A 16,013-nucleotide genomic window follows, 5' to 3' on the forward strand; every position below is an offset into this window, starting at 1 on the left:
AAGTCTTATATATATATATATATATATATATAACTCAGATTATATAGATTCATTACACAGAGTGATTTTTATTCCCAGTATTTTTTTTTTTTTCTTTTAATGTTGACGATTATGGCTAACAGTTAATGAAAACCAAAAATGTAGTGTCTCAGAAAAATTTGAAAATTTCTGTAAAAGTTGAAGATTGTAGACTCGTGGTGTCACACTCTAATCAGCTAATCAAGACCAAACACCTGCAAAGGTTTCATAAGCCTTTAAATGGTCCAACAGTCTGGTTCAGTAGGCTACACAATCATGGGGAAGACTTCTGACTTGGCAGTTGTCCAGAAGACAGTCATTGACACCATCCACAAGAAGGGTAAGCCACAAAAGCATATCGCTAAAGAAGCTGGCTGTTCACAGAGTGCTGTATCCAAGCATATTAATGGAAAGTTGAGAGGAAGGAAAAAGTGTGGTAGAAAAAGGTGCATAAGCAACAGCGATAACTGCAGCCTTGAAAGGATTGTCAAGAAAAGGCCTTTCAAGAGTCTGGGGGAAATTCACAAGTAGTGGACTGCGGCTGGAGTCGGTGCTACAAGAGCCACCACACACAGATGTATCCAGGACGTGGGCTACAACTGTCATATTCCTTGAGACCACGTCAGAAGCGTCTTACCTGGGCTAAGGAGAAAAAGGACTGGTCTGTTGCTCAGTGGTCCACAGTCCTGTTTTCAGATGAAAGTATATTTTGCATTTCATTTGGAAATCAAGGTCCCAGAGTCTGGAGGAAGAGTGGAGAGGCATCAATCCAAGTTGCTTGCGGTCCAGTGTGAAGTTTCCACAGTCAGTGATGGTTTGGGGAGCCATGTCATCCGCTGGTGTTGGTCCACTGTGTTATATCAAGTCCAGAGTCAGCGCAGCCATCTACCAGCAAGTTTTCGAGCACTTCATGGTTCTGTCTGCTGACAAGCTTTATGGAGATGCTGATTTCATTTTCCAGCAGGACTTGGCAGCTGCCCAAAGTACCAATACCTGATTTAATAACCACAGTATCACTGTGCTTGATTAGCCAGAAAACTCACCAGACCTAAACCCCATAGAGAATCTGAGGTATTGTCAAGAGGAAGATGAGACACCAGACCCAATAATGCAGACCATCTGTAGGACTCGATCAAAGCAACCTGGGCTTCCATAACACCTCAGGCTGATCGCCTCCATGCCACGCTGCATTGATGCAGTAATTCATGCAAAAGGAGCCCGACCAAGTACTGAGTGCGTATACTGTACATACTTTTCAGTAGGCCAACATTTCGGTATTAAAAATCATTTTTCAAATTGGGTTTATAGAATATTCAAATTTTCTGAGACACTAAATTTTGGGTTTTCATTAACTGTTCCCATAATCAACATTAAAGGGAATGTGTTAGCAAAAAATGTATTTTTTTTTTTTAGTTAAACAATTAGTGTGTGGGTGATTAAACATTGTTCTAATTTTTTTTTAATTTTTTTTTCACGAGTCAGGAAATATTATAAATTGGATTCTAATTTATAATATTTCCCAGTGCTGGTCACTAGAGGGAGCAATTCCCAAAATTGCAGCATTGCATGTGGTAAAGCAACCACATTGCTTTATGCTGCAAAATTGGGTAAAAATCCCTCGCTCTAGTGAGCTCTCAGAATCCCCCCTCCTCCTTTTATCCTGGCTAGTGCCGGGATAAACAAGGGGTTTGAACGGTCTAACCTCCTACACTGTGTGTCGCCATTTTTTGAGCTAACACACAGTGTAGTAGGTTTACATACACTAGTAAACACACACTGAAACACGAACATACATAGATATCACTTACCTGCTCCAGTCGCCGCCGCTCCCTCCGGTCCGACCGCTCCGTCTGCTGCCGCTGCTCCATGTGCACAAGTCCGGAAGCCGCGACCGGAAGTAGTAATCTTACTGTCCGGCCGCGACTTCCGGTCCACAGGAAAATGGCGCCGGACGGCGCGCATTTCAAATTGAACTGTGTGGGAGCGGCGCATGCGCCGTTCCCACACAGACGGCGTACACCATAGTGGATGGAACGGGCCCCGTTCGGATTCCCTATGGGACTGGAGCTGCCGTATTCCATGTCTGTATGTGTCGTTAATCGACACATACAGAAATGGAAAAAAAAATGGCAGCCCCCATAGGGAAGAAAAAGTGTAAAAATAAAAAAAAGTAACACACAAATTAATACAAACGTTTTTAATAAAGCACTAACATCAAACTGATATTACATTTTTTTTGGGGGTGACACTGTTCCTTTAAACAGTTAGTATATAAATGATTACACATTGTTATAATTTTTTCACAAGTCAGGAAATATAAATTAGATTCTAATTGATAACATTTACATGTGCTGGTCACTAGAGGGAGCAATTCCCAAAATTGCAGCATTGGCATGGGGTAAAGCAACCTCATTGCTTTATGCTCCAAAATTGGTCGCTCTAGTGTGCTCAAACAATGCCCCCTCCTTTATCCTGGCTGGTGCCAGGAGAAAGGAGGGGGTTGAATGTTCAAACCTCCCACACTGTGTGCCGCCATTTTTTGAGCGAATGCACAGTGTAGGAGGATTAGATACAGTGGTTATAACACGAACATACACAAACATAACTTACCTGCCACTGCCTCCGCTCCTAGTCCTTGCTTCGGAACATATGGACGGAAGCCGCGACCGGAAGTAGTCCTCTTACTGTCCGGCCGCCGGCTTCCGGTCCACATGAAAATGGCACCGGATGTCGCACTGCCGAAGACCTTCCATTTGGACTGTGTGGGAGCGGCGCATGCGCCGTTTCCACACAGACGGTGTACACTTTAGTGAATGGAACGGCTCCAGTTCGCATTCACTATGGGGATGTATGTGCCGTATTCCATCTCTGTATGTGTCGTTAATCGACACATACAGAGATGAAAAATAAATGGCAGCCCCCATAGATAAGTAAAAGTCAGAAAAAAGAAAAAGGTAAAACACAAATAAATAAAATTTATTTTAATAACATACTAAAATCAAAAACATATATACATTTTTTTTTTTTTTTTCGAGACCCCTTCCCTTTAAAAGAATGCTGGAAATAGATCACTCTGTGTGTGTGTGTATGTATGTATGTGTGTGTATGTGTATGTGTATACGTGTGTGTGTGTATATATATATATATATATATATATATATATATATATATATAAATAAACGTGAGTTTCACTTTTTGAATTTAACTACTGAAATTAACTTTTTTATATTCTAATGTAATTGAGGTGTGTGTGATTATACACACACACACACACACACACACACACACACACACACACACACACACACACACACACACACACATTACATCTTTTACCTCAGCAAAAAAAAGTTAATTAGTAGGGTATTCTAATCCACCCCCCCCCCCCCATAAAATTAACCAATAAATTATTTGTACACCAAAATGGTGGCAATAAAACTTTTATAAATCTTTTCAAAAAGCTGTACAATGGCTTGATTTTTTTTTTATCGACTGAGAAAGTTTTATAGCACTTGGAGGAGACCAAGTCCTGTGGGAACACAATCCATTTGGAATTAACCCGTTAGTGACCGGCCCAGCGTGTTTCTACGTCGGTCACTAACGGGCCTTATTCCGATGCCATAGACTTTTTACGTCGCGGCATTGGAATAAGTAAACAGAGCAGGGAACTGTCAGATCTCCCTGCTCTCAGCTGCTAGAGGCAGCTGAGGGCTGGGAGCGTCCCTGCTCTGCCGTGTGAGATCAATATTAGTATCGATCTCACGCGTTTAACACCTCAGATGCGGTGCTCAATAGCGAGCACCGCATCTGAGTGGTTTTGGAGAGAGGGAGGGAGCTCCCTCTCTCCCCCACCGACACCCGGCGATACGATCGCCGAGTGTCTGTGTCTCTAATGGCAGCCGGGGGTCTAATAAAGGCCCCCAGGTCTGCCTGGAGCGACTGCCTGCTAGATTATGCCGCAGGCATGACCTAGCAGATGCCTGTCCGTGTTAAACGGACAGGCAGTAATACACTGCAATACAAAAGTATTGCAGTGTATTACAATAGCGATCGGAGAATCGCATATTATAGTCCCCTAGTGGGACTAGTAAAAAAGTGAAAAAAAAGTTTAATAAAGTTAATTTAAAAAAAAAATGTGAAAAAAAATGAAAAACCCAGCTTTTCCCCTTACAAACTGCTTTGCTATTAAAAAAACAAAATAAAGTTAAAAAGTTACACATATTTGGTATCGCCGCGTCCGTAACGACCCCGACTATAAATCTATTACATTATTTAACCCGCACGGTGAACGCTGTAAAAAAAATAATAAAAAACTATGGAAAAATTGCTGTTTTCTGTGAATACTGACTTTAAAAAAATGTAATAAAAAGTGATCAAAAAGTCGCATCTACTCCAAAATGGTACCAATAAAAACTACAAGTCGTCCCGCAAAAAAAAAGCCCTCATACAACCGCATCGGCGAAAAAATAAAACCGTTGCGGCTCTTCAAATATGGAGACACAAAAACAAATCATTTTGAAAAAAAAGCATTTTACTGTGTAAAAGTAGTAAAACATACAAAAACTATACAAATTTGGTATCGTTGCAATCGTAACAACCCGCTGAATAAAGTTATTGTGTTATTTATACCACACGGTAAACGGCGTAGACTTAGGACGCAAAAAAGAGTGGCGAAATTTCAGATTTTTTTTCTATTCCCCCCCCCCCCCAAAAAAAAGTTAATAAAAGTTAATCAATAATATGTACCTAAAAATGGTGCTATTAAAAATACAACTTGTCCCGCAAAAAACAAGACCTTATACAGCTATGTCGATGCAAAAATAAGAAGGTTATAGCGCTTGGAATGCGACGATTGAAAAACGTAAAAAATAGCTTGGTCATTAAGGTCCAAAATAAACTGGTCATTAAGGGGTTAAAACCAAATTCTTTGTGTGGTTAAAAAAAATAATAATAATAAACAAAAGTAGGCATTCTCTTGGTTATGTAAAGAATAATGGTTTGACCTTTTTAAGCCATTCTACATGATTGTAAATTCCAGAATAACCGGTGCAGTCACACTATTCTCGCATTGCTGGATTCCTCTTACGACATCTGTAAATGTCTTTGATGTGTATTTTTCCTCAGCTGTCAGCCTGTTAGTTTTTACAGATTCGATCACATAGTTGTGTAACACGATTGCTGATACATTTGTTTTCAATATTAAGTGTCTGGAACTGCTATTTGAAAGGATAGAATATATTACTGTCTTGAGCTGGCCATACACTTTAGATAGTTGTTGGCCGATTGATAGTCTGTCTGACCGCTGTCACTCCCAACTCCCCAAACACACGCACACTCGGATCAGCCGAGTGTGCATGCGTTTTGAGTAGGGAAAAGGAAGGCGACTTATCTGCTAACGAACAAAAGGATCGGGCATGTTGAAATGCAACATCTACCCTAAGATGTGCCGTCAGTCGGGATACCGCCATAGACGTTAGATGGTCAGCCGATCCTGCCTGAAATTGGTGGGTTCAGCTGATCTACATCTAATGTGTATGGCTACCAGTACTCAGGGCTGGATGAATCTCAGGAGCCAAGTGCCTAGACATGTGCTGTTGTTATCTTACAGCGTTCTTAATGTCTGGCCATTAAAAAAAATTGAAGTTTCTCCTAACGGCTGCAATAATTGATCTACCACTGACTGGTCGTTTCCTGTGATGTACGTTTTCAACGGATAGACAAGTGCGGTTAAGTTTCCACTACGGTATTACGATAGATTTTGTTACTGAGATTCCTGTATCTGAAAATCGGTTCCATTCGTCTGAATGCTGTTGTTTTGACGGCAAGCACATGGATTTCTGCAAGTTCTATTCGGATGAATGGGACGGTTGCAGAAATTTCGACTACTAAATCTATCACGTGTTAATCCGCCCTAAATTATGAGCTTCCAGCCTTTTGTAAAGGGTACCTCCGATCACATTTGAGATTGAAGTCCATTTTGATCAGTAAAAGGTGTTTAAAAATAGATGTAGCTCAATATATAATTTTAGCTCCTTTTTTTATTGTTTTTTTTTAAATTTATTTGCACTCCAGTTGTGCAGCAGAATAGATTACTTATTCTGGACGTGCTCCTTGTTGCCCCTACTGGATGATGAACCTTGTATACCTGCCGAGAGGTGTGAAGCGACAGCTACACATTTCTGGCTAACAAGTCACACTAGGGTGTAGCTAATGCTCTGGGCAAGGCATCATGTCACCTGTATTTACCAGAGCTACTGTCTGAATGCAGTTAAATGGGTTGTATAAGGTTAGAAGAACATGACTGGGCCACTCTTGTCCATGGAGAAAATGAGGCTGAGCTGCAATACCAGACTCAGCCCATAGACAAGAGGGGTGCTGTTTCTGGAAAAAAGTAGACCATTTTTTCTAAAACCCTTTTAATAGATGGCATGAGGGAACAAAATGCTAGTTATAATGTAGGAGTGATGTCATGCGTCTGTCGGAGTTTTTCTTTAATCAGTTGTGTAGTAGAAAAAAGCCAATATCCAGCATGCTGAGCATTAGAATTGACATGATTTTTCTGATGTAGTAACTGGGGATTCACCAACCTCAAGCACAGAGACCCTGCACCACTCCAGAGAGAACCTATTTGAACCAACTGTGAACTTGGAGAAAGTAAGTGTTTGCGTTCAGGTAAACTCCATAGTTGTGTATTGTAGCCAGTTAGAACATTGTATTGTGTTTTTTTGTAACTTTGCAAGGCTCCGTGCATTCACCCCAACGATGAAGGCTGTTGGGCAGCCTGGTAGCCAGCTGTCCGTTATTTGTCTTAAACCGCGCAGCCGCTTGACCTTAAAAGTTATTTTCTGCAATGCGTGAAGCTTCTAGTATAATGTTTTGATTTATTTATTGGATACTGTGTACTTCTCTGAATCCAAAGGGAAGACACTCATGGCGGTTCTCAGTGGTGTGCAGCCTGGTCACATCAATTACTGCTACATTTAGATTGCTGTAGTTATTAGGCCTTGTTCACACACTATAGAAAACACTGAGAACAAAGGAGTCATAAACTATTAGGATAATTTTGCCAATGGCATAAAAAAATAAACTTTATTAGGACAGTACAAATTACATACAATTTAAAAATAGACTACAAAATCCAAGACCTGTACACCTCCCAAGTGGCAAAGACGAACATAGAGGAAATACCTCTTATAAATGCAGCTCCGGGAAGAAAGAGATCATTAAATCAAACAAGCAAGGGCTCAGACAAACATATTGTCAGTTCAGTATGATTGAATATCAAGTGAAGGCAAAACGCCAGAAAATGAAATGTAAGTGAAATCAGGTCATATATTCATCCAGACTCATAGTAGCATTGTAGGTAAATGATTAAATGCTGGACTCAAAAAATGACGACAAATTGCTTACATAAGCCCACATCAAGCAAGATATATCTTCCCAGCAAGTAAAGCCACAAGAGGAAAGGTAAGTAGAAAAGGTATAAGGTAAAAACCTATGGTGCTACTAACCCATATAATTCCTGTGGTTCAGTGACTTCCCGAGTACGGAGGAACCCCGACGCGCGTTTCGCGTAGATGGCTTTTTCAGAGGGGTATACTAACTTCGATCAAGTCTTTCTACCTTAAATATATTGTTTAAACCAGTCAGCTGGTACGAGTAGGCCAATGAAATCAATTCAATGCGGCCGTGCTTGTCAGACCGAAACATCGCGAGACTCGCACACCTGCCAGCCGAGTCCCCACTACGCATGCGTGGCTCCGGAAACCGCGCACGCGCAGAGAGGTAACAAACGGCAGACAGGGTCAGAGCCAGCGATGACGCGTATGACAGGCAGGGCCGGTATACAACATCAAAGGATGAAGTCAAGGTAAGTTTAAAAACCGAATTCTAATGCTACAAAGTTATATACTGCAGTAAAAAATTTAGTGCAGATGTAAAGGCACATATCGATCCATGAAGGTTCTCACTAGAGATAGTCATAATAAGATCAATGTGAGAATCGATATAATAAGACGGGATCGCAAAAAATGTATAAAATGGCAAATGAACACCCACAGTGCTGTGATAAGATAATAAATACATTAATAAGAAAGAAGAAAGTTCATCAATAAAAACGAACCAATAAGATGAAAATTATATACATAAATGAGTGCACAGAATACAATCCATGTTATAATAACATATTTATAATATATTATCAGCATGCTGATGCTGAATATTAAACAATAGTGAAGAGAACAAATTAAGAGAGTCCCACTCGTTAAAGCGGAACACAATATGTGTTTATTCCACCCATATCCCAGGCTGTCAACAAAGAAACATAAAAAATAACGAATATACAACAATATTTACAGAAAATTATAAAATACAGTGAGTTATCCCACGACGTGTAGAGATGATTTCAGGCAGATCCATATAGTGAGAATCAACGTCTCACAAGCAGTAGAGCAGATGTTTCAAAAATATCGATCTTAGATCAATATGAGTATACACAGGTCAGAAAATGGCCACAGTAGAAGACTAGAAGAAGAAAATATAAAAATTAATAGACATACAGATTTAAAAACACAAGCATATAAAAAATGGTAGAGGGATTACAAAAATGGCGCAAAACTAAGTGTCTCGTTCTCGTGCGCGCCGTCACCGAGGAAAACCTGCCTCTCCCAAAGGCCGAGAAACAGGTTCGCATATGACGGCGCACACGCCGCACCCATGGCAGTGCCCCGCTTCTGTAAATAAAAGGTGTCCTTAAAAACAAAGAAGTTGTGCGTAAGAATATATTCTAATAGTTCCACAATCAGTTCACAGGTAGGGCCGTCCCAATTGCTCATCCCCAAGAAGAGGCGTACAGCGGTGATCCCATCATCATGTCGGATGCTGGTGTACAGCGATTCAATATCAGCTGTCACCAGAAACGTATCAACGTCAAGGGTAACACCGTCTATCCTTCTCAAGACATCTGTTGTATCCCTAACGTGGGATGGTAAACATTCCACTAGGGGTTTGAGGTAGTGATCAATAAATCTACAGATAGGGTCACACAGCCCCCCAATCCCTGATACTATAGGACGTCCTGGGGGGTCTGTCATACTTTTGTGAACCTTCGGCAAAAAATAAAGCGTAGGTATCCTAGGGCATAGAACCATAAGACCAGTCAATATATTCTTGGGAATTAGACCTTTCTCAAAGGCCAAATTAAGAACCTTCGATAGCTCAGCTGAAAACTTACCTACTGGATTAAATGCTAATTTTTGATAAGTGTCTTTATCCCTCAGGTGCCTATATGCCTCCTTTTCATATTTATCGGTTGGCCATATCACAATGTTCCCACCTTTGTCCGCCGCCTTATAAACAACATCCTCAAAACCTTGGAGTTCCTTCAATGCATTACGTTGGCATTTAGACAGATTGTCATTTCTTCTATTTGAAGAGATGCATTTGAAGTCATTTATTACCATTTTAGTAAAGATCTCAACTTGCGGACATATGGACAAAGGTGGGAACCTCGCTGATCTGGGCACAACCGATTTAGGGAACCTACCTTGGTCAGTGATAATTTGTTCCTGTAGGAGATCCTCAAGAGCCTTTAAAGCTTCCTTCTCCATTGCACTATTAAGTCCCAGATCTCCACCCGGTCTACTGTGTAGTTTCTTAAGGACTAGCTTACGTGCAAAGAGGTAAAGATCTTTCATGGCTGAAAAAAAGTTAAAGGAATTACTCGGGGAAAACGTTAATCCCCTGCTAAGTACATCACATTGTGTTGCAGATAGGGAGTGCTTAGATAGATTTATCACCTGCAATACGTTCTTGGGTTTCTTCCCCTGTTGGTAAGACGAGATCTCCTTACGTCTGGCCACCTGTCTCTCTCTATTCCTACGGGGATAACTCATTTCGTGGGAATTAAATCCTTCCTCGTTACGTTTGGATCTCAAAGGGTTCTCACTGGATGTTGCAGATGAGAAGGATGTGGATCTTGATCTGGGTGTAGGTCTTAAACCAGGCTTGCGCCATTTGTACATTTTACCCTCCAAAAAGTCGTTGTTATCTCTTTGAAATTTGGAAGATTTGACTGAGAGGATTTCCTGCTCCCATTTCTTAAAGTCCCCATCCAGATCTACATTAAGTTTTTCCAATTCCAAGTTTGAGAGGTCTTTTTTCAAGGTAATTTGTAACTCCTCTATCTCTAGCATGAATCTGAAAGACATGCTGGTAAAAAGCCACTATGTGCCAAAAGAATGCAACCTATTTGCTACTAAAAACCCAAGACATGGCTGTTACCCATGCGGCGACTGTGTGGCATGCACAAATATGGTCCGCACATCTAATTTTTCCTCCATGATTGACAACAGAGAGTTTAAAATCCGATACTACATTTCCTGTAGTACGACGAACGTTATATACTATGCCACATGTGGCTGTTCAAAGGTATATATCGGTCTGACATCCAGACAACTACGGATTAGAATTAGGGAACATGTGCGCGACATAGTCGCCGCTAGGGAAATTGAAGATCTTACTTTGCTGAAAACAATCCCCAGACATTTTAAAATCCACCATGCATGTGACCCAAGATCTTTCAAAGCTTGGGGTATAGATAGGGTGATATGTGGTATCAGAGGTGGGGATGCCAAGAAATTGCTAGCTCAGAGGGAGTGCAAGTGGATTATCACGCTTGGAACTATGGCCCCTGTTGGTCTGAACGAGACACTTAGTTTTGCGCCATTTTTGTAATCCCTCTACCATTTTTTATATGCTTGTGTTTTTAAATCTGTATGTCTATTAATTTTTATATTTTCTTCTTCTAGTCTTCTACTGTGGCCATTTTCTGACCTGTGTATACTCATATTGATCTAAGATCGATATTTTTGAAACATCTGCTCTACTGCTTGTGAGACGTTGATTCTCACTATATGGATCTGCCTGAAATCATCTCTACACGTCGTGGGATAACTCACTGTATTTTATAATTTTCTGTAAATATTGTTGTATATTCGTTATTTTTTATGTTTCTTTGTTGACAGCCTGGGATATGGGTGGAATAAACACATATTGTGTTCCGCTTTAACGAGTGGGACTCTCTTAATTTGTTCTCTTCACTATTGTTTAATATTCAGCATCAGCATGCTGATAATATATTATAAATATGTTATTATAACATGGATTGTATTCTGTGCACTCATTTATGTATATAATTTTCATCTTATTGGTTCGTTTTTATTGATGAACTTTCTTCTTTCTTATTAATGTATTTATTATCTTATCACAGCACTGTGGGTGTTCATTTGCCATTTTATACATTTTTTGCGATCCCGTCTTATTATATCGATTCTCACATTGATCTTATTATGACTATCTCTAGTGAGAACCTTCATGGATCGATATGTGCCTTTACATCTGCACTAAATTTTTTACTGCAGTATATAACTTTGTAGCATTAGAATTCGGTTTTTAAACTTACCTTGACTTCATCCTTTGATGTTGTATACCGGCCCTGCCTGTCATACGCGTCATCGCTGGCTCTGACCCTGTCTGCCGTTTGTTACCTCTCTGCGCGTGCGCGGTTTCCGGAGCCACGCATGCGTAGTGGGGACTCGGCTGGCAGGTGTGCGAGTCTCGCGATGTTTCGGTCTGACAAGCACGGCCGCATTGAATTGATTTCATTGGCCTACTCGTACCAGCTGACTGGTTTAAACAATATATTTAAGGTAGAAAGACTTGATCGAAGTTAGTATACCCCTCTGAAAAAGCCATCTACGCGAAACGCGCGTCGGGGTTCCTCCGTACTCGGGAAGTCACTGAACCACAGGAATTATATGGGTTAGTAGCACCATAGGTTTTTACCTTATACCTTTTCTACTTACCTTTCCTCTTGTGGCTTTACTTGCTGGGAAGATATATCTTGCTTGATGTGGGCTTATGTAAGCAATTTGTCGTCATTTTTTGAGTCCAGCATTTAATCATTTACCTACAATGCTACTATGAGTCTGGATGAATATATGACCCGATTTCACTTACATTTCATTTTCTGGCGTTTTGCCTTCACTTGATATTCAATCATACTGAACTGACAATATGTTTGTCTGAGCCCTTGCTTGTTTGATTTAATGATCTCTTTCTTCCCGGAGCTGCATTTATAAGAGGTATTTCCTCTATGTTCGTCTTTGCCACTTGGGAGGTGTACAGGTCTTGGATTTTGTAGTCTATTTTTAAATTGTATGTAATTTGTACTGTCCTAATAAAGTTTATTTTTTTATGCCATTGGCAAAATTATCCTAATAGTTTATGACTCCTTTGTTCTCAGTGTTTTCTATAGTTAATTTGGAGTCTCTATTCCCACAGTAGGGAGGCCTGAATCCGCACTTGTTGGTGGTCTAACCCTGATAACTATTTTCCTGTTGAGACATATGTTGATATTCTTGTTCACACACTGCAGATTTGCATGTATATTTTTTTTAGCCAAAACCAGGAACGGAACTTTGACAGAAGAAATGTATAAAGGAAGGCCATTATAGGGCAGCGCTTCTGAATCTATTTCTTGTTTTGGCTTTAATGCATGCAAAATCTGCAGTGTGTAAACAAGGTCTTAGGTTGGATTCACACACGGCAGATTTTGTTGCAGAAATTTCTCCAACTGAAAATGCGTTCCATTCATCTGAATGGAACTTGGAGAAATTCATACACCTGCTGCAGAAACAACCCCATTCAGATGAATGGAACACGTTTTCCGTTCAAAATCTGTCGTGTGTGTGTGAATCCAACCTAAGGCCTCGATCACAATGTGCAGATTTGCTGTAGATTTTGCATGCATTTAAGCCAAAACCAGAAATGGATTGTGCAGGTTTTTGGTCGGATTTTTTTTCTCATCTGACCTGGTCTCCTGTAGCAATATTTCCTGTCCTGTTCTATGTGCGGCTTTCCTCCTGGGGTGACGTATCGTCCCGTGGGGCTGCTGCAGCCAATTACATTATATGGGATGAAATGTCGTCCCAGGAGGCAAGCCGCACATAGAGCATCATTGGGGCAGTGGGACATTGTGAGGGGAGACCAGGGAACGTAAGTATATGCCTTTTTCGTGGGAATATGTTTATTTATTTTTTTGTACATGAATTTGAAGCTTTTCCATGGCAAAAAAAATCGCAACATTTGCTATTTTGTATGCAGACTTTCACTTTCTCGTTGAACTCTGAGGATAATCCGCAACAAATGTGCATTTATTCTGCATAATAAATTGACATGCTGCAGATTAAAAAAATCTGCACCGCAGGTTAATATCTGTGCTGACGTTCTCTACAGTGTGGATGAGATTTTTAAAATCTCATCCACTATGCTGCAGATTTTCCACCCGCAATTCCGCTACGTGAATGTTTCCTTAGAGCGCCCTAGAAGTTGTCTCTTTTATAGCTTTTTAAATGAAACGGTTAGTGCTCTTCATCCTGTAGCTGTTAGGTGACACACTACTTGTCTCTTTCTACAGGAAAACGAGCACTTTCTGACGGCTGACCTATTTATATCCATGGTTGAGATGATGAAGAGCAGTTGGCAGTATGAGCAGTGGAGGACAGAAGGAAGAATGCTGTGGCTCAAAAAAGATCCAGAGGAGACCTGCTACCCGAGACGCAAAGCAAACTCTGAATCTGCCACTTCTGTTGATAGCGGTTATGAGGGTATATAGTGAACTATTATATATATCCACCTCTCTGTTTGTATTAACATGAAAACTAAAGGGAAGACCTAGAATAATCCTATAGAAAAGGAATAGCGCACTCAAAATTTACAAATTAAATATATAAGTGTTTACAATATTACACATACATAAAAATTTGGACCGGCATCAATGGGTTAAGCTGCATCAGATTCTATGGATTATAGAGCATTTGGGTAATCCAGTCCCTTGTGGTCCAAGACTGCTGCTCCAGCAATTTTATTTCCATGTTTGGCCTCTTGCTTAACCAGGAAAATGTAGCTTTTTTTTTTTTTTTTTTTCCCAAAAACTTTTTTCTCTTTTTATGCTCGGTGTTTTTGTCTATTTTCCGTTTACACATGACTTACTAGTATTAAATTGTCTCGTCAATAGGCAGAACAACCGGTTTTTAATCCATATGACTATGAATGACATGTTATGGTGTATTCAGGCAGTTTACCACTGCTCTAGAAAGCGTATGGTGAAAGTAATAACCAAACGTATTACTTATTAGCCCCACGTCTAAGTAGATGATTTCACTGTCTACGCATAATACCCAGGATGAGGTGGTCCGTGACGGGACTGTGAGTTGCTGACTGCCTGGTTTAAGCTCCTGTTGCTCACTGCATAGAGAGCTTTTATAGAAACCTGATCGCCTTCGTCATGATGCAGGAGGCCTTTGTGTTGTATGAGTTTTTATAATTGGCCGTGCAAGAAATGACCTTTTTTGAGAGCAGTACAATGACTTATTCTGTCTGAATTACAGGCTTAGCTGCGTTGCAGAATTCTCCTCCTGTTGAAACCATATTTGAGGAGGAAGAAGAATCTGAAGGCTCCACAACCTCTGAAATCTTTGAGGACTCTGATGAATTTGTGATAATAGGTAAATTGATCCTTATGCATGTGATAAACTGACCATAAAGCAATGGAAACTCTGCAAGTTACTCCAGTAAGATGAAGGAGAAATCGTAATAACGGACTACAGAACTGGACTGAACCTCTGGGCTGCAGTGTAGACAACCGGGTTGAAAAAGTGTTGCATATCCTAAGCTGCGCTCTTAATCTCATGTTTACACTCTCTCCCAAAAAACATCTCAAACTCCCAAAGTATAAACAATTTTTAAATAAAAAGGTCAAATACTACCCGAAATGTTGTCCTGGAGTAATAAGTCACTAAAGTTAGGGCCTGTTCACATCAGCGTTGGCTTTCCGTTCCGGAGTTCCGTCGGAGGTTTCCGTCGGGTGAATCCCGCAACGGAAAGTCAAACTGAAACCACAACTTCCGTTTCAGTCACCATTGATATCAATGGGGATGGAAACGGTAGCTGTGGTTTCAGTTTGACTTTCCGTTGCGGGGTTCACCAGACGGAACCCGGGAACGGAAAGCCAACGCTGATGTGAACACAGGCCCTTACTCTGTTTTTTTTCTGACATATTATGTCTCATATTACCGTGATATTTTTGTCCTACCTGAGTTCAATTTAAATACTTTGTCCACAATGTTGCCGTTTTCTAACAATTTGATGGTGACAAACAATTTTTCTATTTCATAAATATAAATTAGAAGTAGTTACAACTCTATCGCTAGTATTGACACAGCAGTATTTAACCGTATTTCTAAAATCTTTCGGATTGTTGCTTATTTTCAAGGCCTTTTTGGAAATTCTGTACCGGGAATTGAGAAGTGTAGTAATATTTCGCTATTTTATTCTACTCCTTCAACTGCTTAAAACGTGTTTCTTTTCATTTATACAGTATACATTTTCAGGCAATTTAGCACTAACTAAATCTTAATTTTATTTCCCATCTCGCACAGAACTGGAAGACTATGAGAAACTGACAGCTAAAAAGGAGTCCATTGACACAACTGAAAGGTATGATTGGATTTTTGAGCCGTTTCCCTGTGGATGGATTGGAATAGAATGAATGGCTAACTATGTCTGCAAATGTATTTTCAAGAACGGATCTCGCAGTTTCGAACACTGCTGAACAAACAGTCAGGAATTTGTACAGGGCTTTCCGACAACAATGGACTCAAGTGGATGAAGACGTGAAGCTCCCGACAAGAAACAAGATGGAGACAGTACGTTCCTCAAAACGGTTAACAAACTGTGTACGGGTATTATGTGACACTTTTAGCCAGTAAATACTAGTCAGTGGCATAACTAGATTCATATGGGCCCCAGGGCAAATTTTCATTCTCCTGACCACTTCTGTAGCGTCTCTGTGATTTACAACACAGCAGGCGTAGTCTCGCGAGATTACGCTGTAAACTGTCATTCACAGTGAGATCTCGCTGTGCTGTGCTGTA

At 40.4% G+C, this 16,013-nt stretch overlaps 1 protein-coding gene across 1 annotated transcript in view; it reads left to right on the plus strand.

The window, feature by feature from the left end:
- RUBCNL (rubicon like autophagy enhancer) overlaps positions 1–16,013 on the plus strand; it is a 63,589-nt gene that overhangs the window by 29,211 nt on the left and 18,365 nt on the right. The window contains exons 5-9 of the mRNA XM_075850227.1: positions 6,587–6,672; positions 13,496–13,685; positions 14,469–14,585; positions 15,519–15,576; positions 15,662–15,785. Of these exons, the coding sequence (XP_075706342.1) occupies positions 6,587–6,672; positions 13,496–13,685; positions 14,469–14,585; positions 15,519–15,576; positions 15,662–15,785 (575 nt within the window). The remainder of the gene's footprint in view (positions 1–6,586; positions 6,673–13,495; positions 13,686–14,468; positions 14,586–15,518; positions 15,577–15,661; positions 15,786–16,013) is intronic.

This window comes from Rhinoderma darwinii, chromosome 2 (assembly GCF_050947455.1).
Source record: "Rhinoderma darwinii isolate aRhiDar2 chromosome 2, aRhiDar2.hap1, whole genome shotgun sequence".
Lineage (NCBI taxonomy): Eukaryota > Metazoa > Chordata > Amphibia > Anura > Rhinodermatidae > Rhinoderma > Rhinoderma darwinii.